The sequence below is a fragment of the Mitosporidium daphniae genome (genome assembly GCF_000760515.2).
Source record: "Mitosporidium daphniae strain UGP3 chromosome Unknown contig-37, whole genome shotgun sequence".
NCBI classification, from domain to species: domain Eukaryota; kingdom Fungi; phylum Microsporidia; genus Mitosporidium; species Mitosporidium daphniae.
This window is the reverse complement of record NW_013546423.1, coordinates 16,858-39,656: the sequence shown is the minus strand read 5'-3', so window position 1 is coordinate 39,656 and position 22,799 is coordinate 16,858. Positions and strand designations below refer to the sequence as shown.

General features: G+C 44.7%; 14 protein-coding genes across 14 annotated transcripts; 8 read left to right on the top strand and 6 right to left on the bottom strand.

Annotated features, from left to right (window-relative positions):
- Positions 1-587: 587 nt before the first annotated feature.
- DI09_37p210 (uncharacterized protein) lies at positions 588-2,170 on the bottom strand (the record flags this gene model as incomplete). Its single annotated transcript, XM_013382357.1, has 4 exons — positions 588-884; positions 1,168-1,241; positions 1,624-1,741; positions 1,919-2,170. The coding sequence occupies 4 exons, from the start codon at positions 2,168-2,170 to the stop codon at positions 588-590; spliced, it is 741 nt and encodes a 246-aa protein (XP_013237811.1).
- Positions 2,171-2,223: 53 nt separating this feature from the next.
- On the top strand, positions 2,224-3,276 carry DI09_37p200 (uncharacterized protein; the record flags this gene model as incomplete). Its single annotated transcript, XM_013382356.1, has 6 exons — positions 2,224-2,280; positions 2,318-2,419; positions 2,453-2,564; positions 2,591-2,793; positions 2,825-2,962; positions 2,995-3,276. The coding sequence occupies 6 exons, from the start codon at positions 2,224-2,226 to the stop codon at positions 3,274-3,276; spliced, it is 894 nt and encodes a 297-aa protein (XP_013237810.1).
- Positions 3,277-3,281: 5 nt separating this feature from the next.
- DI09_37p190 (uncharacterized protein) lies at positions 3,282-4,155 on the bottom strand (the record flags this gene model as incomplete). The annotated part of the gene is made up of 3 exons (XM_013382355.1): positions 3,282-3,583; positions 3,700-4,000; positions 4,099-4,155. 3 exons carry the CDS (start codon positions 4,153-4,155, stop codon positions 3,282-3,284), a joined length of 660 nt encoding a protein of 219 aa, XP_013237809.1.
- Positions 4,156-4,235: 80 nt separating this feature from the next.
- DI09_37p180 (uncharacterized protein) lies at positions 4,236-5,259 on the top strand (the record flags this gene model as incomplete). The annotated part of the gene is made up of 2 exons (XM_013382354.1): positions 4,236-4,959; positions 5,093-5,259. 2 exons carry the CDS (start codon positions 4,236-4,238, stop codon positions 5,257-5,259), a joined length of 891 nt encoding a protein of 296 aa, XP_013237808.1.
- Positions 5,260-5,364: 105 nt separating this feature from the next.
- Positions 5,365-6,438, top strand: DI09_37p170 (uncharacterized protein; the record flags this gene model as incomplete). The annotated part of the gene is made up of 4 exons (XM_013382353.1): positions 5,365-5,786; positions 5,822-6,182; positions 6,212-6,304; positions 6,349-6,438. The coding sequence occupies 4 exons, from the start codon at positions 5,365-5,367 to the stop codon at positions 6,436-6,438; spliced, it is 966 nt and encodes a 321-aa protein (XP_013237807.1).
- A 710-nt stretch (positions 6,439-7,148) lies between these two features.
- On the top strand, positions 7,149-8,779 carry DI09_37p160 (uncharacterized protein; the record flags this gene model as incomplete). Its single annotated transcript, XM_013382352.1, has 5 exons — positions 7,149-7,226; positions 7,268-7,710; positions 7,771-7,844; positions 7,871-8,271; positions 8,303-8,779. The coding sequence occupies 5 exons, from the start codon at positions 7,149-7,151 to the stop codon at positions 8,777-8,779; spliced, it is 1,473 nt and encodes a 490-aa protein (XP_013237806.1).
- Positions 8,780-8,917: 138 nt separating this feature from the next.
- DI09_37p150 (uncharacterized protein) lies at positions 8,918-9,844 on the bottom strand (the record flags this gene model as incomplete). The annotated part of the gene is made up of 3 exons (XM_013382351.1): positions 8,918-9,133; positions 9,510-9,688; positions 9,751-9,844. The coding sequence occupies 3 exons, from the start codon at positions 9,842-9,844 to the stop codon at positions 8,918-8,920; spliced, it is 489 nt and encodes a 162-aa protein (XP_013237805.1).
- Positions 9,845-10,082: 238 nt separating this feature from the next.
- On the top strand, positions 10,083-10,448 carry DI09_37p140 (uncharacterized protein; the record flags this gene model as incomplete). Its single annotated transcript, XM_013382350.1, has 1 exon — positions 10,083-10,448. One exon carries the CDS (start codon positions 10,083-10,085, stop codon positions 10,446-10,448), a length of 366 nt encoding a protein of 121 aa, XP_013237804.1.
- Positions 10,449-11,097: 649 nt separating this feature from the next.
- Positions 11,098-13,454, top strand: DI09_37p130 (uncharacterized protein; the record flags this gene model as incomplete). Its single annotated transcript, XM_013382349.1, has 7 exons — positions 11,098-11,203; positions 11,299-11,537; positions 11,858-12,049; positions 12,092-12,170; positions 12,219-12,686; positions 12,761-13,122; positions 13,167-13,454. 7 exons carry the CDS (start codon positions 11,098-11,100, stop codon positions 13,452-13,454), a joined length of 1,734 nt encoding a protein of 577 aa, XP_013237803.1.
- A 396-nt stretch (positions 13,455-13,850) lies between these two features.
- Positions 13,851-15,302, top strand: DI09_37p120 (Pescadillo-like protein; the record flags this gene model as incomplete). Its single annotated transcript, XM_013382348.1, has 1 exon — positions 13,851-15,302. The coding sequence occupies one exon, from the start codon at positions 13,851-13,853 to the stop codon at positions 15,300-15,302; it is 1,452 nt and encodes a 483-aa protein (XP_013237802.1).
- Positions 15,303-15,338: 36 nt separating this feature from the next.
- Positions 15,339-17,321, bottom strand: DI09_37p110 (uncharacterized protein; the record flags this gene model as incomplete). The annotated part of the gene is made up of 1 exon (XM_013382347.1): positions 15,339-17,321. One exon carries the CDS (start codon positions 17,319-17,321, stop codon positions 15,339-15,341), a length of 1,983 nt encoding a protein of 660 aa, XP_013237801.1.
- Positions 17,322-17,447: 126 nt separating this feature from the next.
- On the top strand, positions 17,448-17,945 carry DI09_37p100 (peptidyl-prolyl cis-trans isomerase; the record flags this gene model as incomplete). The annotated part of the gene is made up of 1 exon (XM_013382346.1): positions 17,448-17,945. One exon carries the CDS (start codon positions 17,448-17,450, stop codon positions 17,943-17,945), a length of 498 nt encoding a protein of 165 aa, XP_013237800.1.
- Positions 17,946-18,422: 477 nt separating this feature from the next.
- DI09_37p90 (uncharacterized protein) lies at positions 18,423-20,205 on the bottom strand (the record flags this gene model as incomplete). Its single annotated transcript, XM_013382366.1, has 2 exons — positions 18,423-19,174; positions 19,212-20,205. 2 exons carry the CDS (start codon positions 20,203-20,205, stop codon positions 18,423-18,425), a joined length of 1,746 nt encoding a protein of 581 aa, XP_013237820.1.
- A 1,958-nt stretch (positions 20,206-22,163) lies between these two features.
- On the bottom strand, positions 22,164-22,796 carry DI09_37p80 (uncharacterized protein; the record flags this gene model as incomplete). Its single annotated transcript, XM_013382365.1, has 1 exon — positions 22,164-22,796. The coding sequence occupies one exon, from the start codon at positions 22,794-22,796 to the stop codon at positions 22,164-22,166; it is 633 nt and encodes a 210-aa protein (XP_013237819.1).
- Positions 22,797-22,799: the final 3 nt, after the last annotated feature.

Below are 22,799 nucleotides of genomic sequence, written 5' to 3'. Positions count from 1 at the left end.
CTCCACGGGAGACATGCTGTATGAATTGAGAATGTCTTTCTCCAGTCCAAAAAGCGTACAGGCGCCCAGATCGTCTGTAAGCGAAAAAAACGATCCAGATGGCGAAAAATGGCCATCTAAAAATCGGCGGCCATCGTACTCGTATTCTAAATGAAATCAACAAATGGTGGGGTACCAAAAATGACGTTCCCTGTTGAGACGTCCCAAAGAAAGGCCTTTCCCCCAATGCACGCAGACAGTATAATGTTTTCGGCATATGGGTGCCCCGTTAAGATGTAAATTTCATCCGAATGCCTGCTAAATGTATTGATGATCGAGCCCTCAAATGGGTTCCATATCTAAAGTTAAGGCCAACCCAAACCCTAATGATATTGTCCGTTGATGCCGTCAAAATGAAATTGTCATTGACCGTCCAAAACACATTGGTTACTTTCAAGTGGATATTTTCGTGCGATTTGTCTAAATGGCCATCAACCGATACTACAGGGAAGCGACAAAAACTTACGAGTCAATGTGTCCCAGCATTTGGTGTCAAAATTGAACGACCTAATGCGAGCCGTACCGTCCCATGATCTAGGAGACGACAGTTATTTTGTAAAAACAAACCCGCTCAAAATCGGGCCGTCCGAGCCGCAAGCAATGGACGTGATGTAGCCAAGATGGTCATCAAATGCCACCAATATGTGGTCAAGGCTATTTTTTTCCATTTGAGGTCGCGAAACAAGCGAAACCGGAGATATCGACTTTGATTCTCTACTACCTCTGCTGGCAGAGGTGGCCACCTGTTGGCCGTCAGAGTCAACTTCCAAGCTCGAAGACAAATGGCCATATTCGCTTTCGTCGTCGACAATATATATGAAGCCTTCGTGCTCAGAACTTGGGACCTTGTATACGCGAAGAAGGCCGTCAGTCCCTCCAACGATAAATCGAGCGCCTCCAAGCGAGAAGGCGGCACATTTGATTTGGTCTCACATGATAGTCTTACAATAAAAGGGCATCACCTTCACAGAGGAAATATTGTAACCATCACCACAGAGGGTCAAGTTCCAAATCTTACAAATGCCATCGTTTCCAGAAGAAAGAAGAAACGGATATCCCTCGTAAAACAGCGGATGAAATTCAATTGTGGACACTTCGGAATTCTAGAACTCAAATGAAAGGGCGTACGTTCAATAGCGTCCGCAAAATAGTCCCATCGTGGAGCTTCCAGATTTTAATGGTGCCATCTAGCGAAGCAGAGGCTAAAAGCACATTTCGGCTGCAAATTGAAATGTCGGAAATGCAATTCTAAAATTTAGGGTTAGAATTGGAATGTACTGAATGGCCCCTCAAAGATTGCAATAAAATTGATGTCTTCAAACACCAAAGTTTAATCAAACCATCGTCAGAACCCTAAATAAAAAATAAAATGGCCGAAAAATTAATACAGTGACAAAGACGTTCTCGTTCCGATCAAAAGATAGGCAGTAAATGGGCTGGCAATGCCCCTGAACCGTTTTTAATTCGTGGAATTTGCATCGTTTGTATATTGCCTCATTAATTTGAACACTTTCCACATCACGGCTGTCGATTTGTCTGTACAAGTTGAGGAAATCTAATAAAGATCGGAATCATATATCTTACTTAGGGATGAGTTATTGCTTCTCGGTGCATCACATGCATCAGAGGATTGCAAATTGGGGGCACAAGAAGGGGAAAGTAATTCGTAATTGCTGGCATTGGGGTCGACCAGAGATGGCGTCTGCGCAAATTCGAGAAATTTTTTTCGTCTTTTTGTGCACTTTTGGCCATCTTCTGGCTGGATGGGAAAGTGCAATAGCCTCTTCGTCCAAAAGGCAACCATTCTGAGAAGATAATCATCGGGGATATTGGCATATTTCAATTTCTAGTGAGAAACTTGGATCAACACCATTCATACCATGTCCTCCAGGCTGGCTATTCTTGCACATCCTTTCCAAGTCAATCCTGCATAAAACGACTTGCCACACCCGGTTGCATGCCCATCATTTTCTGAATGCGAATTTGAACCAAAAGCTTTCGTGTATTTGTAGATGAGAAACTCGAGCTCTCCTTTAATCGAATTCGCATCTTGAGCAGATGCCGTTTTTACCCTATCATCCAAGTTGGCAATATTGACATGATTTTTTGGAATTCCATTTTGAGTTTCCATTTGGTTGTCTCTATAAATTTTAAATACCAAAAATGCAGCAAAATTTTAATTTAATGGACGACTTGAACCAAGAAATCGATGTCAGCCATGCGGAGAGGAGGATATGGCTGGTTAAAGTTTGAAAATGCTCCATGTTCATTCCAATAGTTGCCCGACTTTCTCTATACACATTGGAGCGCACAGCAGACAGATGATGTCGAGCTTGGCTCCGTCAGAATATACGAGCAGACTTCCGGGTCTCCTACCAGGGTACCTTTGCGATACCAGCTGGCTAACGCATAGGTTACGTTTCACCTTTCAAGCAATTCTCACACGGCACACCTGCCTCAAGAATATGATATGGTGTTTCTAAAGCAATCAAAGGCCAATAATATTTTCTCGGAAGAACAAAACAGTAACAAAGTGGACTTAATTTCCAAGGTGCCATTGCAATTGAGGGCAAAATCGAGCATGAATGTCATCTTCGGCCCTCAAGTGTTAATCAAGCATACAGAGATGTCATCAAGGCTCGAAACCTGCACTTTAACAAGCCAAAACGCACCCTTCAGCTGATAGACTCCATAAAAGAGGGCGTTGGTGCATCTTTTATGAGGCCTTTGCCCCAATCCGTTGTGCTCACCGGTGTACGTTTGTAGCCTTGTTATTTCTTTGTAGGGACGGCGAAAAATCCCTGTTGAGCTTCGAAGGGAAAGGCTGCCCAAAGAAGCCCTGCTGGACTTTTTATTTACAGCGTTTGAAAAATTCAAATACTGGAATTTCAAAGACATTTTAGAGTACACCAAGCAGCCATCAGTTTGAATTTGCATGCATTACCTCTCCAATAGAATTACTTGAAAGAAGTGCTTGCCGAAATATGCGACCTCAATAAACGCGGCGACTTTAAGGGTTGCTATCAATTGAAGGCAGAATATTTGAATGCAAACAGATCGGGAGCTGCCACGGCAATTGCGCCATCGATTTCACGGCCCATTGCTTCCGAAAGCACTGGCGCGGCAACGGGCCATCCAGAGCACGAAATGGCCGACGAAGACTACGACGACGAGGGAGAAGAAGACGAGGACACGGATCCCGATGACATTGAGATGGAAGATGTTACTCCCTATTAAATTTATTACGCAAACTCCAAAATCAGCCCGTCAAACGCCATATGGAAGCTTATTTTGGACAAGATTGGAGATGCCAAAATCCGGGGGTGGTTGGCAAAAAAATCTTTCGACAACCGGTAGTCCCATGTGTGCGTAGTGCCGACAATATAAACGATTTCGGGACGCAGGATGCTTGCCAAATCCAAAACCTGATCAAAGCAAAAATGGCTTGAATACGACCCAAATGGATACAGAGAGTCAATTATCAACAACGAGACCTTTTTGGACTTTAGAAAGTCCATCGACTCTGTTGGAAACTCGCTCACGTCTGAAATGTAAGCAATGGTGTCAAAATAAAATCCCAAAGACATGAATGGCCTATTGAGCTTATCGGGCTCAGAATAAACCCCGTGCTGGACTAAAAATATCGGAATAACTGCATACCTGGAATGGTATGGATAGAGAACGGGCTGTCTTGATCTTTTGTGGGAAACTTGAGCACGGTTTGCAGCGAGGGCTCAAAAACGTGGAACTTTGTTTGCGAGACAGACCCTCCGCCCGTTGCAAATGACGTATCGACAAGGTACGGAAAGACGGACTGGATGGCGGGAAAGGATACCGAATCCACATAAATGTCGATGTGCGATTGGATCCGTGATTTAGACGTCCAATGCCTCAAGTCGTCCAGCCCATAAAACGCATCTGCATGTGCGTGGCTTAAAATTATGGCGGAAAGAGCAAAGTCCTTGGGACACAATAGCTTTAGCTCGGCAAAGGCCGGGATGATTGTGTTGCACGTGGAATCGTAAAAGGTCAAGATTTTAGAATGTGCATGCAACCTACCTTGCCACAGTCAATCAGTATGTTTCTTAGTGCTGCATGGGGGTCTGCAATGTCCATTGAATATCTATTTTATGAGCAGGTTTGCATACCTAAGCATTACACTGGTGTTCTTCCTTCGGTTCTTTGAAAACGGGACAATGGCATCTGTACATACGGAGCAAGATTTATCCGAGGTCATGCCCTCCATCAAGCATGTGAGATCGGGAACCGAACAAGAGGCACCTATTGGTTGGTGGGAAGCTTTCGTAAAATTACCGGTTCCAACAAACAATAGTTGCTTTATGTGTCGAAGTGTGTTGTTTCCTTTGAAATATATTCTCAAGAGCTCAATTTTAGACGAAGCATGTGTCATAATCGAGTCACTTGGCCAAGATTTATCCGAGGTTTATTTATTAAATTGCACCAAATTTAATTTAAGCCAAGCCAACCTCCCCCCACGTATGTCGATGTGGGAGTCTGACGGAGTTATCGACGCAGCCGATTGCGGGGATCGGTCTTCCAGCATCTCTCCTGTTGAAATGGTCCCCACAGATGCGGTAGAAACCGATTTTGATCCCTTCGGCACAGACACGGAAGAAAAGTTCATTTCCATTCTCAAAACCATTGTACCCTCTTTTAGGGAATTTGACTATCCCCACACATACGACAGCATCAAAAATCTGGATTTTTCCTTCCATGAATATCAGCCAAGTGTTGACAGTGAGGATGAATATCATAATCTTCTCCTCAAACTATACTCCATCAACAAATCGATGCAAGAGCGGCTTTTGATAATTTTTTCCAACATCCAACAAAACCTCAAAAAGATCTCTGAACATCAGGTAGCCATTCTTTTTAACCTTAGAATCATTTATCCTCATTGTTTATGAAGAGACACAGTCGAGCAATCAGGAGGTATTCATCGGCGTCAAAACAAAGCGGGCACACTCAGTCGGCCATGCAGGCTTTGCCGCTCTGCTCGCGCGGTAGATATTTTCAGGATTATGGTGGCGAGTGCCCGACTCTGTCAAATTGCTTCGACGACATATTGTTGATGAATCATCTGTATTCGCTGTATCCACGGCACGTCAAAGCGATGCGGTGGACCCCTTTGCAAAGAGTTGCCCTGTCGCGGGCCATTCAAACGCAAAACCAACAATTACTTTTGGATACCATTTATGAGCGGTAAGACACTGCTTTCATCATAGATTCAAAACCGAGTTTCGACAATTGGAGTTCGATGGGGCATCGTCAAACTTTGATTGCAATGATGTCTCCGGCGCGGATATGCAGCGTCGACTCTCGCCTAGCCCAAACCATAGGGCGTTTTCTTCATTCCGTGAAATCATCAACAGCATCCAACTTTTGCCGGAAAAGAATCTAAAGATAAATACCCACGGGCTGGACTGGATTAAAATCTCCGAGTGTTTGATGAATGTAAAATCCCCTGAAGAATGCCTTATCCAATGGATTTTCCACGATCACCCGCTTATAAATAACCGCCCTTGGAATAAAGACGAGCTAGATCGTCTGTCGGAAACCATACTTTCGATTAAGGAAGCGCCAACGGCCGAGCCCGTTCACACCCATGCCAATAGCCTTATGTTGGTTGATGCAAATTCTTTGAAAGATGTTCTCGGAAAACACCGATGGCAAATCATTGCAGAGAAGCATGGAAACCACAGGACGGAAATATGCTGCTTCATTCAGTATCAAAGATTCATAAACAATTCTCATTTAAGAGAGTAAGGATATTTGAATTGACTGCTAACAATAGACGCTGGACTCCACATGAAGATATGCTATTAAAAAAAGCCGTTCAGTATTTTGGCACCAAAAATTGGCAAGCCGTCTCGGGATGTCTCGAGGGGCGCTCAGGCCAACAATGCCTGCATCGCTGGCTCAAAAGTCTCGATCCAAAAATACATCGAGGAAAGTGGACCCCAGCAGAAGACGAGTGCTTGCGGAAAGCGGTTCGAATTTACGGCGTTGCAAAATGGTCCCAAGTGCAGCAAATGGTTCCAGGGCGAACAGATGTGCAATGTCGTGAAAGATGGTCAAATATTCTGGATCCCTCTTTAAACTTGGGCAAATGGTCTGCTGAAGTAAGCCTTTTTGAGCCTCTTATTTGTAGGAAACATCCAGGCTAAAGGATTTGGTGATGATGTTCGGGCTTGGGAAATGGTCATTGGTTGCATCCCATTTGCCTAATAGGACCGACAATCAGGTATCAATCCATGCCGTGCCATAATAATTACCATAGTGCTCAAGACGATGGAGGCAAATATCAAAGAAAGAAGACATTGTTATTCCATCTACCATTTCCCTAAACGAGCCTGCAGAGACGAACGAAGTTTTTGAGGCCCAAAAAACCTACCTTCATGCGGCTGCCTCTACTGCTGCTTTGGCAGATGTTTCTTCACAACGCAGCAATTTATATTTTGCACACTCGCAGCTTCTTGCACAACAGGCTCGGTTGCCTAAAGGGCGGCTTAAAAAGCTCAAATCGCTGCTGTTGGTCGATGACTTAAAGCCAAGCAACATTGACTCATCCAAGCAGGCCTGTTCGCGCGAGCCCAAAATTATGGAACCTCTTCTCCCTATTTCCCTTGAGCCCCACAATACTAAAGCATTATCTAGACTTCTTTATAGATTATTTCCGAACGAAAATGAAGTTGATCTTTCAAACAGTATAGAGCTCTCCGAGTCCTCTTTCAGTGAATCATACAACTTTGTCATGTCGGCAGAATACACCGACTTGTATCGACGGTTTGAATGCTTATTTGTTTGGCCATATTTGCTTGGACTGTTGCCTTCAGACTAGAGCCACGTGTATAGCACAATGATTCCTAATGGTCATGCCAAGTTTCTATTGGTATACCCATCGAGCACCGTTGATTTGCATTAGAAATCCATAAATCTGCATCTGAAAACCCCCGAACATTAGCAACTAAATGTGTGCCCAAAGTCGCCTTGTCGTGTAAGCGGCGTGTGCAGCCTCTTTGTGTTCGTTTGCATTGAAATAAATAGCACTGTAAATTTTAGACGGCCAATTTTTTAAATTTAATAGCATGTCTTGGAATATTGATGAGCTTGATGCATTACTAGAAGCTCCATTCCAGGAAAAGCAGCTGTCATCAAATGACAAGGTACGCACAAGGAAGCGATTGATTATTTTTAGAACCAAAAGCTATCTGGAGACACGACCAGAAGCTCTTCTCCTTCTCCATCCAAAGGAAAAAGTAGATATCAGGATGATGACTATTTTAGGTCTCCCAGGCCATCATCATCTACCTCCTCATCGTCAAAGAGAGACTATTCACGAGAAAGACCTTCTGCTTCAAAGGAGAGGACTTCTGACCCATATTCTAGAAGAAGAAGACGTTCTAGATCTCGCTCACGCTGTCGAGTAGAAACCGCTAAAAGAGATGATCCCCCCAGCGGAGCCATTCGCAAACGAGCTCGATCTCCCTCTCCCGAGCTTACAGAAGGCGAACGAGATCGAAGAACTGTATTTGTGCAGCAACTTGCTGTGCGTCTGCGCGAAACCGAGCTCCGTGAATTCTTCAGTAAGGTTGGAAAAGTCCGCCAAGTCAAAATTGTGTCGGATAGAATCACTGGGCGATCCAAAGGGTAAGTAAAATCTTCCATTTTGGCTCTGCGTCTCGGAAGGTTGGTTTCTAATGCATGTAGCTTTGGGTACGTCGAGTTCAGAGACGAGCCTTCGGTTCCTTTGGCAATTCTGCTTTCAGGACATAAATTATTGGGTATTTGCTGTGCCTTCTTACATTAGGTATCCCCATTTTGGTTTCAAATACGGAAACAGAGAAAAACAGGCTTGCCGAAGAGGCCGCAGCCATGTGTTCATCTCGCTCATCCTCCGAGTCGGCAAGGACAATTCTACCACCGCCCACTCAGAATCAGCCTGCTGCATCTTCAGCTGCCTCGAGAGCAGAAAAAAAAGGCCCCGCCTCGCAGTTCAAGAGGCTGTTTATCTCATCCATCCATCCAGATGTGGACGAGCATATGTTGACGCCAATATTTTCTGCCTATGGCCGAATAGACAATCTTTCTTTGCTGGTCGATCCGGTCTCCAAAAGGTCCAAGGGCGCTGCCGTTGTTTCTTTCCGTGATCATGTCGATGCCAAAAAGGCCATTGAGCAGCTAGATGGGGTTGAGATTGCCGGTAAAGCTGTATGTTTACATGTCTCGCTTACCTACTTAGATCAAAATCACCGTCGCCTCCGATGCCCAAATGAGGGCGTTGGCAGATGATTCGGAAGCCACGGTGGCTCTCTCGATGACGCCTCAAGCGCGTGCCGAATTGATGATGAGATTATCACGGGATTCCGACCTTTCGACATCCACTCATTTGACGCAAAATTACTTTAAAGAAAACCCCGTGTTTTACATCTTGCTTTCTAACCTTTACGACCCGATTGCAGAATCATCCAGCTCGGCAACCTGGAAAGCCGATCTTGCCGATGATATTCACGATGAGTGCTCAAAGTTTGGAGCGCTCGTTGGGCGTCCCGTCGTGCTTGGAAATACGCAAGGAGAAGTTCTGCTTCAATATTCCGACCTTGCAGCGTCTCAATTGGCCGTTGCTGCGTTGCAAGGCAGATGGTTTGGCGGCCGCCAAATCCGCGCATCCGTTATTTCTTCACAAACGTACCAGCAAAAAATGGCGTCCTCAAAATAGCGCTTTGTTAGTCTTTGGCGCCACCATCACTCCCCCCCCCTCCTTTTTTGTTGGTACCCCAAACCATCACAACAACAACATGACTGCGATCATTTTGAATTAAAACCCCAATAAACCAAGCCGTTATAAATTGCCAATTTATTCGCCATCATAAATGGGGTCATCCTTTGAGTAGTGGCCGCTCGCTTCATGTTCTTCGTCGCTGTCGAAAAGGGCAAGATCTTCGTTCAATAGATTTTGCACCTTTTCCCTGATTTCAGATGGCGGCCTTGCTCTAAGCTTGCGGTGTATCTCCTCGTAATATCCCCGTTTCATGTCGGACTCATGGGTCTTTATCCACTCTTTAAGTATGGTCTACACGTATGTCAAAATATATGGCTACAATTTCGGGCTCTGTCCATGGGGTTTTCTTCATCAACCCCGGAGGCCTGCCCCTTCCTCTGGCAACACGCGTAAAAATCGAGAGATTCCTAGAACTGCGAACATCATGCCCAACAATGATACCTTTTCTTTTTGCTCGGCTTTTGCCTAACGGGAGCGTATCCTATCTGTTTTGGCTTAACCGCCGGAAATGTTTTCTTCATCGAAGAATCATCGAGTCGATATTTTGCCAAATTTTCCCTCATTTTCTTTAATTCGAGCACCGAATGGGAAGGCTCAAAACGCCCCGTAATATCCAAGACGCAGCTCCAACTTTTAGGTACTTCCTATGATTAGCGAAAAAAGGTACAAGATCTTTCTTAAAAGACTCCTGGAGCTGGGAAATTTGGGCCAATAACTCTTCAACGGCCGTGTTTGCATCTGAGGATGGCGAAATGGGAGAGCTTGCGGAGACTCTATTTCTTTTCAACAAAGTTGACGTCAAGGAGCTCTTAAGATGTATGTTTCTATACTTTTGCAAGTCAAGTTCTGGGACCATAGATATAGATTGAAGGGTTGGGATCTAGCCAGGGTTGATGACCGCACCATACCTCTTTGCGCTTTTGCAGCGTCTTTATGAAGAATTCGGGATATTCCATGGCCTCTTCCTTGAGATGCCGAAGATCCTCGATGTCTTGATCGCATTGGTGCAGCTGATGCTTATAAACCTGAAGATGGGAATGCAGCAATGAGTAGCTACAAGATGAAGGCGACAATATTACTCGGCGTTTTTAAACAAGTCAACTATCTGCGTGCATTCCGCATCTGCATGCGCGTCCGTGGCACCAGGCTTTGCCGTGTTCTCGACCTCCATCACATTTAATTTAAACAATTGCAAGTTGAGGATGGGACTAAATTTGAGGCAAAATGAAAATTTTTTGCAATGTCCAATTCAGGCGTAAACTCCAGTGCGGAGCAAGACCCGGCCGCCCATATGCTGTCTTCTGCGATGGACGTCGTCAGCAATACGCGAATCAACATCGAACTGCTAAAGGAACACAACAAACACCTGTTGGAATTCGCCCAAACGTCAGACAACCGATTTGACGCCGTGCCCTCAGCGATCACCAACATAATCGACGTAAATGCCGTGACAGACTGGAACGAGGTGTCTCAAAAGTGGCTGAAGATGAATGAAGACCTTGCCATAACCAAGGAAAACATCGAGAAAATGTTGTTTACCATCAACTGTACAGATCAGCTACTACAACGGTGGCTTCAAATCTTTGAACGGACAATTCAAAAATAAAACATCCGCTCAATCTTTGCGGGAGAAACATGGCATTTTATGGATGCTTTGTTGCCCCGTTTGTTGGCCCTTTGCAGCCGGTCGGGCAGATAAATTTTAAATTGTGCACGGACCTCGGCCCTTTACGGACCATCAAATCATTTACGCTTTTAATATTTTTTAATGTTGAGCTCCTCGCCTGCCTTTGCATGCAACAGGATGGACGAGACGCCAGATGCCGCCTTTGCACAGCATCTTTGTGTTGAAAATCGCATATGCTCGCTTTTAAATTTTCTTATTTCCCAATATGTTTCCAGCTCGATGTCATCTGCAGCCAAAGAGTCTCTACTGGACTATTCCAAGTTGCTTTTGATGAGGTTGTTCCATGTTTGTTTTAAAGTTTAGCTCGATATCCCCAGCAGCGTACCCAAGAGATCGCCCGGAAATTTTGATAGAAATCGTGAGAAAGAGAAGTAGCCAACCATGCTTTTATGTTTGTAGTATCGCTTGAAGACTTGTCTGGCGAAAGAGGTGCTTTGTTTGTGCAAATTTGTACCAAGCTCTACCAGCAGGTATTTTGTTGCCGTATATTTAGCCGTACTTTAAAAACACGTGGGATATTATCTATTTCCTCGGACAGGTCTCACTCAATCGCCAAATGATGGCAAAAATGGACAGGTCTTTCTATTTCTCCCCGATCATGAAGATTTTAAACAATTCTGAAAGTCAAAATGATGCCAGGAGCCTTTCGGCCACTTTGGGGAGAGACCTTCCAGGTAATGCTGGTCCCATGAAACAGCCGGCCGGGTCCTTTTGCGATTATAAAAGCTACAGTTTGTCTAAAAGTACCAATTGCGTGTCTAAAGTATAGACAGCATTGCAGAGGACCTCATGATTAAGCATTTGCTTTTGGCCTTTCAAGGGATCGACAGCAGCACTTTTCATTTTGATGCAAAAAAACACTCCTACGCCATCGATGATTCGGTTCAGTGCACGTTGGCCACCAAGGAGCTGGTGACAAATCTTCTTGTCGGTGCGTCTGCTATCCGATCTTTACAAAATTGCATTGGCATTTGTTCTGCATCTTGTTCACCTTCCCTGCTGTTAAAGGTATTGTGATGGCCATTTTTTGCATTGTAGAGCTTTCAAGCCTGGGTCCAAGCCTTCATCAAGGACACGATGAGGAGCATTGCCACGATTGCAATGCTTGACAATCAGACACTTAGATCGCTGCTTTTCCACCTTAATAAGGAAATATACACATCCCAATTCATCTGCTCATTGTTGCGGGTGACAAGTGGCGAGACCGAGATATCTGGCAACAAATTCATGTCCATGCTGTGGAAGATGAAATTTTGCACAGCAAATCCGGTGGGCCAGCTATTGCTTCAAGACCTGCTTTCATTTGTACTTTTCCATTTTAAGTGTAGATGATTAAACCTTGGCTTGGCTTCGTTTATAACTGGATGTCTAACGGTGGCATCCTAAGCCTAGATGATGGCGACGATTTTTTCATCTCCGAAAATGCCGATGTGCATTTTGAGGACGATACTTCATGGACTTTCAAATACGTGCTTTCAGATGACCTTCCCGAATTTGTTTCTCTAGACGATGCCAAAAGAGTGACCTGCTGCCATTTATTGTAGGTTTTGGCGATTGGGAAGATCGAAGCATTCATTCGCCATTTTGAACTTTTGCCAAAGCAGGAAAACGGCAAAGCTAAACAAGATCATGACGCCCTTGGTACTTTCGGTGCATTTTCCGGTATCGTGATTTCATATAATTGACCAGAAAACGTGGGAAGCAATTTTGATCGCTTTTCATGTGTTGTTCAAAAAATATACACCGAAAGGTCTCGCCTTTTATTCAGGCTGTTTTTTCCCACCACCGTGGCATCCATGCAACGTGCAAATGGAGATTCATTTTGGAGCCATATCCTGTTTTTGAAAAAGGTGTTTTTTTGCGAACGAGGAGATTTTTGCAAGGCATTGATAACTTCGCTGGCATCTGAGCTTGTCAAGCCCAGCGTGCAAGTTTATAGACACAATCTGGTTGGCTCTATCGACTCGATTATCAACGAGTTTCTTTGTCCATACGACCCTTCGTGGCTTACCGGGCGTTTGGACGTTCGTCTTTTAAAGGTACCCCGTTGGTGCTCATGGTTTTCCCCTAGTCCGGCAATTCGCAATCGCAAACGGGATGGGAATCATTTACCCTTGATTACCAGGTCGATTCTCCTCTCAATCTGGTGCTTACCGGGTCCATCATGAACTTGTACGTCAAAGTGTTTAGATTCAATTGGCGTTTGAATCGATGCGAGCATATTCTCACAGAGTCCTGGAAGGCATGGTTTTCCCTATTTCGGAAGATTAATTCGAGCAGGCACGACAATGTGCTTCTATTGCCGCCATTTTCTCCGCTGGTTTTCAACAGGGTTTGTACCATGATAACTGGGATGCTTTCTTTCATTCGGCAAATTTTATTTTTCATCCAAATCTTCACCATCGGAGGCGCCTGGGATCAGTTCGATGGTGCCTTGCCTTTTTGCAAAACATTTGATGATGTTTTGGGGGCCCATTCTGCCTTTATTTCCAAAGTAGCTGTTACGGGCGTGTTCTCAACCTCTGCGGAAGGGGGGTCTTCCCCGCTTCGGTATGTCCAACAAAAGCTTTACCAACTGCTCCATCTGATATTGGTATTCGTCCGCATCCAGGTAAAATGCTGTTTCGTTTAATTTAGGCGGCACTATATGACTCCATTGTACAGAAGCACCTTCTTACGGATTCTATTATCAACACGATGGAGGAAAGAACCAGAAAGGGTCTTTGGTCCATTTCCACCGACGATGAGATTGGAATTATTTCCGAAAATAATTCCATCAATCAGAGCCAGGACGAGATTTTGGCGCATTTACAGCGCCTATGGCTCCAATTTACATTTGAAATGGAAAACTTTAACCACCTGTTGCTGGATGTGTCCAATGAAAAGAACCACATCCGGCCTCTTCAAAGTTTGCTTTTCAAATAAAATAGATAAATGCGATGTGCATCGGAAGCGTATAGTTCCATCCCAAATGTGGCTGAATCCTGCAAATCTCCTGAAAAACTCGATCACAACAGCCGGCACAAGCGGCAGCAAAAGGTCAATATGCGCTGAAATACGGACAGCATGCTACTAGGGTTAGGGGCAGGCACAACTGGGTAAACAACAATGGCCTGTTTGCAGTGCTAAGCGTTTAAAATTTAAAGCAAATAAATAATTGTAAAAAGGTTGCATTTTATTAAAAATGGGAAAACTTCGTAAAAAGGTACGCCTCATTAGTGTGCTCTTACATTTTAGAATACGTCTGGAACCGTAAAGACCTACATTAACCGCAATCAGGCAATCAAAGTCTTACAAGTGACCTTGCGTGACTTTAGACGAATGTGCATTTTGAAGGGCATATATCCTCGAGATCCAAAGCACAAGTCAAAACTGGCCGCCGGATCGTCTTCACTTAACAAAACTTACTACCACATGAAGGACATTAAACATTTGGTCAACGATCCTCTTCTTTCTACCCTAAGAAAGTCCAAGATTTTCCGAAAGAAAATTCGCCACTTCCATGCGCGTGGCGAGTGGGAAACGGCCCGCCGCTATGAACGCCTACACAAGCCCGATATCCCGTTTTCAGATATTATAAGGTCAAGATATCCTACCTTCATCGATGCGCTAAAAGACTTGGACGATGCTTTGACCCATGTTGCTCTGTTTGCATCTCTCCCCCAAAATGCAGTGACATTCCTTGATGCATCGATTTTGAGATCTTGCTACAGGCTCCTTGGGGAGTTTAGCCGATACGTGATGGAGACACATTCGCTGAGAAAGGTTTTCATCTCCATCAAGGGAACCTATCTGCAAGCCGAGATTCATGGCGAAACCATCACATGGGTCGTTCCGCACGCCTTCACACTGGAAATACCCAGAGATGTCGACATTAAAGTAATGGCGACTTTTCTTGAGCTTTACCATTCCTTTGTCTCGTTTGTTAACTTCAAGTTATTAAAAGAAATTGGCTGGGGATATCCCACCACAATCGCTGACGAGGATTGTGACTCCAACTCGTCCACTGGATTTCTGTCAATCTCAAATCCCCATGCAAAGGGATCGATCGCGGAGACCAATTTTCCCGCCATGTCCCCGAAATTGTCTGAAGACATTATCGATCAGTTCCACGAGACCGACCAGGTAGAAGATGGCGAGCAACCCAAAGCCGCATCAACCAATGAAGAATCGATAGCGACATCTCTGATTCACCAAAGTGAAGAGAAAAAAATTCTGTCCACCTTATTTTCAAATTTTGTCTTTTTTCTGTCAAGAGAAGTGCCTTTTGACGTGCTGGTTTTGTGTGTCGCATCTTTTGGCGGCAGGGTTGGATGGAATCATGGCCCGGGCTCGCCATTTGCAGAAAACGATACCAGAATCACGCACCATGTCGTTGATCGCCCCGTGTTGACGAACATGTTTGGCGGACGTAAATATGTCCAGCCGCAGTGGATCTTTGACTCGATCAACTCCAAAAAGCTGCTGTCAGAGGATCTCTATGGTCCCACCGTGACAAGCCTGCCACCCCATTTATCGCCATTTGCCGACGCCTCTGGCAATGACGATGAAAACGAGCAAGATCAGGATGCCGTTGCTAGAGCATATCGAGAGGCCGATGAGAGTGACAAGGAGGAAGATCAGTCTCATGAATTGGCGCTTTCGATGATGAGCAAGAAAAAGAAAAAGCTTTACGAGGCCATGCAAAGAGGAATTCGCAACAAAAAGACCGAAAACGATCGCCTCTCCGCTCGTCGTCGGCAAATTGCCGGTGGGAACCCCCCACCATGTTAAGTTATTTTAATTTGAAAGCTCATTAAATTTTATTTGTTACAAACAATTCAGAAGGTAGTACTTGTAGTCCTTGTCCGAGGGGACGTTGTGAAGAAGCCTGTCAATGTTGTGATCAAACAGATGAGAAGCTGGCGCTTCCGTTGGTGACGAATGAATTTTGTTTTCCGCCAAAAGACCGGCCCATGCATTACAAATATCGATCGGAATGGGATCCAAGTGCTCGGGCTCCTCATAATTATGGGATAGCTCCAAATCCTGGATTGCCCCTTTAATTGATCTCTTTATCTGATAAATGTAATCGCTATAGCTATCCACATTTATGGCTGCTTGTAGGCTACAGGGTATATCAACGCCAAGATATTCAAGCACCCCCAATGTTTTGGCATACTCGATCTTGGAGCTGCCCTGGCGAACCTCCTCCTCGTTTTCTTTAGATGCGAGAAGCGGATAGAACGCCGAAAACAGTTGATAGAAAAACAAAATCTTTGGAACGGCTTTAGGTCCGCCAATGGCCTCAATGATATCCTTCAGTAGATTTAAAAATGGCGAAAGTAAGCACAGCTCAGAAATAGGCGGTCGAATGGTAGATGAAATCAAAAATAGAAACATCTGGATGTTGCTAAGCTCATGAGTGCATGACGACACGGCTTCTGATATCAAAAAAAGGGCCATCGAACATTCGGAGAATGCTTTCACAAAACAACAAAAGTCTTCCTTGGGCAGCTTCAAAAAGGCTTCACGCAGATGGACAGCACCATGGCGGTAATATTTCTCCGCAAGCTGCATACAAAATGGCTTACAAAGCATTTCAATGAGCGCAGCATTTTCGAGCTTATCAATAGAGAGGCCAAAACAGGGCGAAAAAACATCCAATAGGTTTCTGAACAAACAAGTGCGATCCAATTGCGGCAAAAATGGCCGGATACGGGTATCGTCGACAACGAATCTAGCGGGCAAGTGCAGGAAAAGAAGCTTGCCTTCCTCGGAGATTGAAAATGCATTGAGAAGCGGCATTCTGCTAACAAAGCCATAAAGAATCAAACACGTGACGGTATCGCTTGAAATATTTTGGTTTGAAACGACACTGAAAAACAGGCTCTGCGGCGAAGCCAGAGCTTCCGAATAAGCAAACGGACTCACCTGAAGCGTAACAAGGAAAAATACAAAGGAAATCTGAGGCGAATTTTCGGCTGCAAATAGAAGCTGATCATCCAACAGCCTGTTGATGGGCGAGGGTATTTTTCTCACCAGACAAAGACGCGAGGATTCATCGGGATGTTTCAGAATGTATGCGATTCGCAGGTAATACAAAAGGATTGCAGAGTACATATTTTGCACGTCAAAAAAGGAAACAATCGCCGACACAACTTGGTACGAATCGATATCGCTTTTCGATTCCTTTTGGAAAACCGCAGCAAATCGTCTGAAAATAACAAGGCAAATATCAGGCCATTCAAGCTCAACAAAATACGACTCATCGATGTCAGATACTTTCTTTGGTGCGTCAAAGTAGGCGTTGGATAAAAACGAAAAAAAAGGCATTGAAGATTTTGGAGCAGCGCGAGAACTCACGATATACGTAGCTAGCCTATAAAAATCGATCTTTTCATTAAGAATAGGATCCAATATATCGCCCAAAGAAAGAGCACATCCCAAGCTACAGGCCAAGTCCTGGTTGCCACAAATCAATGCTCGGGCAATTGCAGTGCAATCTTTAGGGCGAGGTAGCTTGGGGCCGTTTGCGATCAAAGTATTTGAAGTCAAATAGTGCAAATACTTTTCAACTGTGTTGACCAGGCACGTAGCATCCAACTCGACCGGCTTTCCAGGTGCGAAAAGTATGCGCAATATATTCAACACGTGCAAAACCATCTTGTCTGTAGCCTCCTCGACCATCAGCAAAAGGTCTTCAAAATTTATTGGCCCATTTTTGCCACAAGAAGAAGCCCCCAAAATATATTTCGGAAAATGCCTCACAAGTAGGCATGAAAAATCGTCAACAAAAGCTGCATTTTCCATGCAAAACTTTCATTTAAAAACAAAGTTTTGCAAAACGTAAACTTCAATGGAAACATCAGGAATATTCCACACATGAACCGATTAAAGACTTTCGGAAAAGCATTTTTTTCATCTGCAGCATTTCCAATGGCCAATCCAACCGTTTTCTTCGATATTACTGCTGGCGGAAACCCGCTTGGAAGAATTGTGATGGAGTTGAGGGCAGATGTGGTTCCCAAGACGGCCGAAAATTTCCGCGCTCTTTGTATCGGCGACAAACCGGGGCTTTCATACAAGGGCTCCTGTTTTCACCGCGTTATCCCAAACTTCATGTGTCAAGGTGGCGACTTTACTAAAGGCAATGGCACTGGCGGTAAATCCATTTATGGCGAAAAGTTTGAGGACGAAAACTTCGAGTTGAAACACACTGGCCCGGGCATCCTTTCCATGGCAAATGCCGGACCCAATACCAACGGCTCCCAGTTTTTTATTTGCACCGCAAAGACCTCGTGGCTTGACGAAAAGCATGTAGTATTTGGAAAAGTCACCGAGGGAATGGATGTCGTTCGAAGCATCGAAAAGTTGGGCACGAGCTCTGGTTCCGTCAGCCCCAAGGTTGTGATCGCCAACTGTGGTCAGCTTTAATCTCCGATTAAATATTAAACTTTTATTTGAGCAGCAGCGTGCGCTCGTTTTGTTTGGCCTCACTGTAACTTTTCCAATAAATGCTTGATTCTGTCCCGCATCACTGGCTGGCCTTTTTTGGTCCTCGATGTGCATAGAAGATGCGATGCCGTTCTTCGCACGTTTGCATCTTCAATCTCCTGTTTCCGCTTGATTCTTTTGTGCTGGATTTCCTACATCGTCAGTTATTGCAAACCCCACCTGCTTTTCCCTCCGTCTCAAGTCAGAGTTTTTCTTTGCCTCATAGAGCGGGTCTGATTTTGCTTTTTTATTGTTATCCTTTACATTTTTTAAAGCGTCAGCATGATTGCCGGGCTCTTGTGGTATTCCGAATATTTTTTTTGCTTGCGCCAATTCCCGCTTCAGCTTGAATTTGTGGTTGTGCAGAATCTTGGCCTTTTCCTTGTGCATGGGAAAAAAAGAATTGGAATTTAATTTTTAAATTTTGTGCTGTTCATGCCACATTGAGCGATAAAAGCCGTTTGGCATGCCCAAAAGCTCGCAATGCGTGCCTTCTTCGATGATTCGGCCAGCATTCAGCACGATGATCTTGTCGGCATGTGTGATCGTTGAAAGGCGATGTGCTATAATCAACGTTGTGCGTCCAGAACACATTTTTTCAAGCTGGAGCTGGATTGCGCGTTCAGAGATCGAATCCAACGAAGAGGTTGCCTCATCTAGAACAATTATTTTGGGATTCTTGAGTAAGGTTCTTGCTATGGCTATTCGCTGCTTTTCTCCGCCGGAGAGCCTGATGCCCCTCTCCCCGACTTTTGTTTGATAGCCTTGTGAAAATAGCTCCTCATGCAGAAGCGCAGCACTGGCAACGCGCTTGATATCATATGGGGAGGCATCTTGTTGGGCATATTTTATGTTGTAAGCAATTGAATCGTAAAACAATACCGTATCTTGCGGTACGATGCCGATGGATTCTCTGAGTGATTTCAACGTTACATTCCGTATGTCTTGGCCGTCGATGCGAATCGAACCAAGGCCTTGGACGTCGTAAAACCGGAACAAAAGCTTTAAAATGGTAGACTTGCCGGCGCCTGAAAGGCCAACCAGGGCCACCGTGCTTCCCTGGGCGACGCTAAAAGATAGGCCTTGAAGAGCCACGATTTCGGAACCAGATGCTTCCTGTCCGCGTGTCCCGTCGGTGGGAACCTCCAAATAATTGAAGTGCACGTTATCTAAATTATCAGCATGCATATGCAATGGAATGCTTACCGAAGACGATTTCGCCTCTTTCGATTTGAAGGGCACAAGCCCCGGGAGCATCTTGTATTTCAATAGGCAATTTTAGGAGCTCCACTATCTTTTCCATGTCAATGTAATGCTGTTGAATGATCCTGTAATATGTTCCAAGGTAATTTAGAGGCATGTACAGCTGGCCAATATATGTCAGGAACAAGATAAGATCACCCACGGACATCTGATCATTCTCCTCAAGTCTTTGAATGGCCAGATAAGAGCCGATGAAAAGGGCCCCGATGGAAATCAGCGAATTTTGCGCCGTGTTCAGAACAATCAAAGATGTTTGGCAAGTCCAGTCGGCCTTCAGATATTGCCTCAATGTTGAGATGTACGAATCGATCTCAAATTGCTCTGCATTGAAATATTTAACAGTTTCGAAATTTAAAAGAGAATCAACGGCCTTGCCAGACACAAGCGCATCCAGGCTCGACATTTGTCGCCGAAACCCAACCCTCCAGCGAGTTATGACAATGGTCAACGAGATGAACAGAAACATCGTGGAAACGATAATCAGGCCAAACCAAATGTCAAAGGTGATGATGAAAAAGAGAACGGCAATCGCCACATCAATTAGCGTAGGCCCGATCGAAAAAATGACCGAATTCAAAAGAGAGCCAATAGAAGTGATTCCCTTGTCCAATTCTTTGATGACTTCTCCGGTTTTCCTCGATGTATGAAACGAATGTGAAAGTGCATGCAAGTGCGAGAAAACCTTTTCCGCAATATGTTCAGTGGACCACTGGCTAACCGGGATCCAGAACAGCTTTTGGATGGACGAAATAATACCAACATTGCCTTGCAGCAGTTTTCCGACCACATAGAGACCCAAAAAGGCGGTGGCAGAAAGGTTTAGCGGAAACTGATTGTCTTCCCTTAAGGAATCAACGAGCATTTTGAAAAAAACAGGAACCATCACGTTTACGAGTCTCCCGGCTGCAATGAACAGCAAAGAGAAAACGATATACATCCTGTATTTCCAATTGCCAGCAGGCCATAGGAAAGGCAAAAAGAAAAGGATTTTATCGTACAGCGAAATGGAGCCCTTTGTTTCGCTAACACATGTGTTCAAGGTGCACTTTTCAAGCAGATCGTGTAGAAAGCCAAAGAAAACCGATAAAACCAGGAAAAAGAAAAGGGTATAAAGATTCCAATAAGCGCCGTATTTTGAGATATCAATGAACTGGCCCTTAATAGGATACAAAATAAGCAGCACAACGACATTAACAAATGACCACACGCTGATCCCAATAAAGACCCTTCGAATCCAAGCGAGCACTGACAAAATGTTGTTCTTGATGGCAAAATTTATCAGCAGCCCATATGTGGGGGATGAGGCGAAAATGGCGATCAAAAGCGCCAGATGATACCTTGGCATCACCCAATGATTGACATAAAAAAGAAAAAGCTCCAACATGGAAAGCGAAAATATGCCGGAAAAAACGAGCATCAAAATCCTTCTGATACGATGCAAGTCTGGACTGTCTCCTTGCAGGGGCGAAAGCGATGCGGGACACGAAAATCCCTTTTCCAGTGCGTCCAGCTCGGTTAAAACGCGCCTCTTCAATAAAAATTGCTCCTCCAATTCATCGTCGCCAAGCTCATTATCAATGTAATCATCCCTTTCATTCTCGAAGGGATCAACAAGCGTTGCCCTTTTAGGTGCGAAAAGATCTCTCACGTCAAATTTCAATGAAAAGAAAAGCAATAAAACAAAAAGAGGCGCCAAGAACACACAAGTGATGGTGGTCTCCACAAAGCAAGGCGAAAAAAAGGTGTGAGAATAAAAGTCCCTAGGTGAGGATGCGCCACAGAAACAAGTGGACATGAAAAATCAAAAATTAAAGTTTGGTTTTCGTTGCTATGGTTGAAGTATCCAATAAAGAGGAAACTGGTAATGAGGAGGACAATTTGGGGGGCCGTGTCTTTTTTTTAAAAAACAAGCCTTTGATTTGGTCGCCAATCGCCGTAATACCATCAGATATCATGTTGGGGATGTTCCCGGAGTTATGGGTAGCCGCACATCCAGATATGTACCTACTGTGTCATCATTTCCCACCTACCTAAGGGCCGCATTCAAGGAGGTCAAATAGTAACCAATAAGCCCGCGATCTACAGGCTGTACCGAGCGATACTCTTCAATGTATCGCAAATGCAGAATCAATTTTGGGACTTTTACCGACTCTGCGAGCGCAATTAGAGCAGGAAAGAAATCATCTGCTCCGTTCCCGTTGGCGGGACACAGTAAAGCCCATTCCTGAAGATAAGTGCAAGAAAAGTAGATCGCTTTCATCTTTTCATACGGGGAATGCAGCCTTTCAAGGCTTACCAGCAACGAACATGCTCGTTCCCACAGAAATTGCGCTCGAGGACTTTGGTGCTTGATGCAGACTTCTGAACTGCGGCGTTGCCTTAATCCATGCTCAAACTGCCGCTGTTCCTTGTGATACTTTTTGGAGATGATCAAGTTAAAGGACCTATAGTGGATTAGCTGGTAAAATCGGGCAATCCGTACATGTTATACACCAAATTTGCCATCAAACGCTCAAAGCATTCGCCCATCAGAATGGTCTTTTTCTCGTCTTGCGTCAACGAGTCTGTTTCATATAGAAACGATGCAATCGATGTGTTCTGCTCAATCCAATCGACCAGCTCCATATCCACTTTGGAGCACAAGAACTGGCAATAAGGCATTGCAATCAATACCTGAATAAAGCGAGAAAAGGAAATGGCGTCTTTGGTGATGTTTCTTTCCCCGTCAACGATGGCTTGTGCTTTCTCCCTGCCCATGCTTTGCGTCGTGGTAAGGAACATCGACCAAGAGGAAAAAATGGATCTAGAGACCGAGGAGGACTCGATTCGTTTCCGGTAATTTTGGCAAAAGTAATCATCTACGAACCTATGATGACCAGATGATATGCAAATAAATTACGTGTCAATCAGCTGCGAAATCCAGTCGCCAATGCCGTCCTCGGCATTTAACATCAATGAAAACCGGTAAAAATTGACTTCGTCAAAATAATTGAGGCGAGAAAATTGGCTTGTCGAAGAATTGGCAGGTGCCATCATAACAACGCTTTTGGTGCAATAGTCCAAAACCTCCAGTGGAGAAAACCAAAGTAGTTGCGCAGGGTAGGAGGGCATGAAGATGTCCTCGCGGGAAGGAGAGGTTGACGTGCTTGATAGGGACGACAAGCTCGAGCCCCTTGATACTGACGAGGCAGATCCCGAATATCCGCCCTTGAGCGAACTCGACAGCGGCGAGTCATCTCTTATTTGCCGCGGTTGGCCTTTGGGAATGATAATCTTTGGGCCGGCGCTGAGAAACGCCGTGCTATTGATAAAGGCAGCATCAAGCGTTGATTTTGCCCCAAACAAAGCATCAACGAACATGCTCTTCATGGAGTCACCGAGGGATATGATCCCTGAAGAGGCCGGAGAGACCTGCTCCTCTATGTCAAAAGACGCATGTCTGTGGGCAGTCTGAACTCTTGGGGATGCCTGGGGCGAGGGAGACGACAATGGCGACGATCTAGGCGACGGCGTAAACGAAGGCGTCATGTG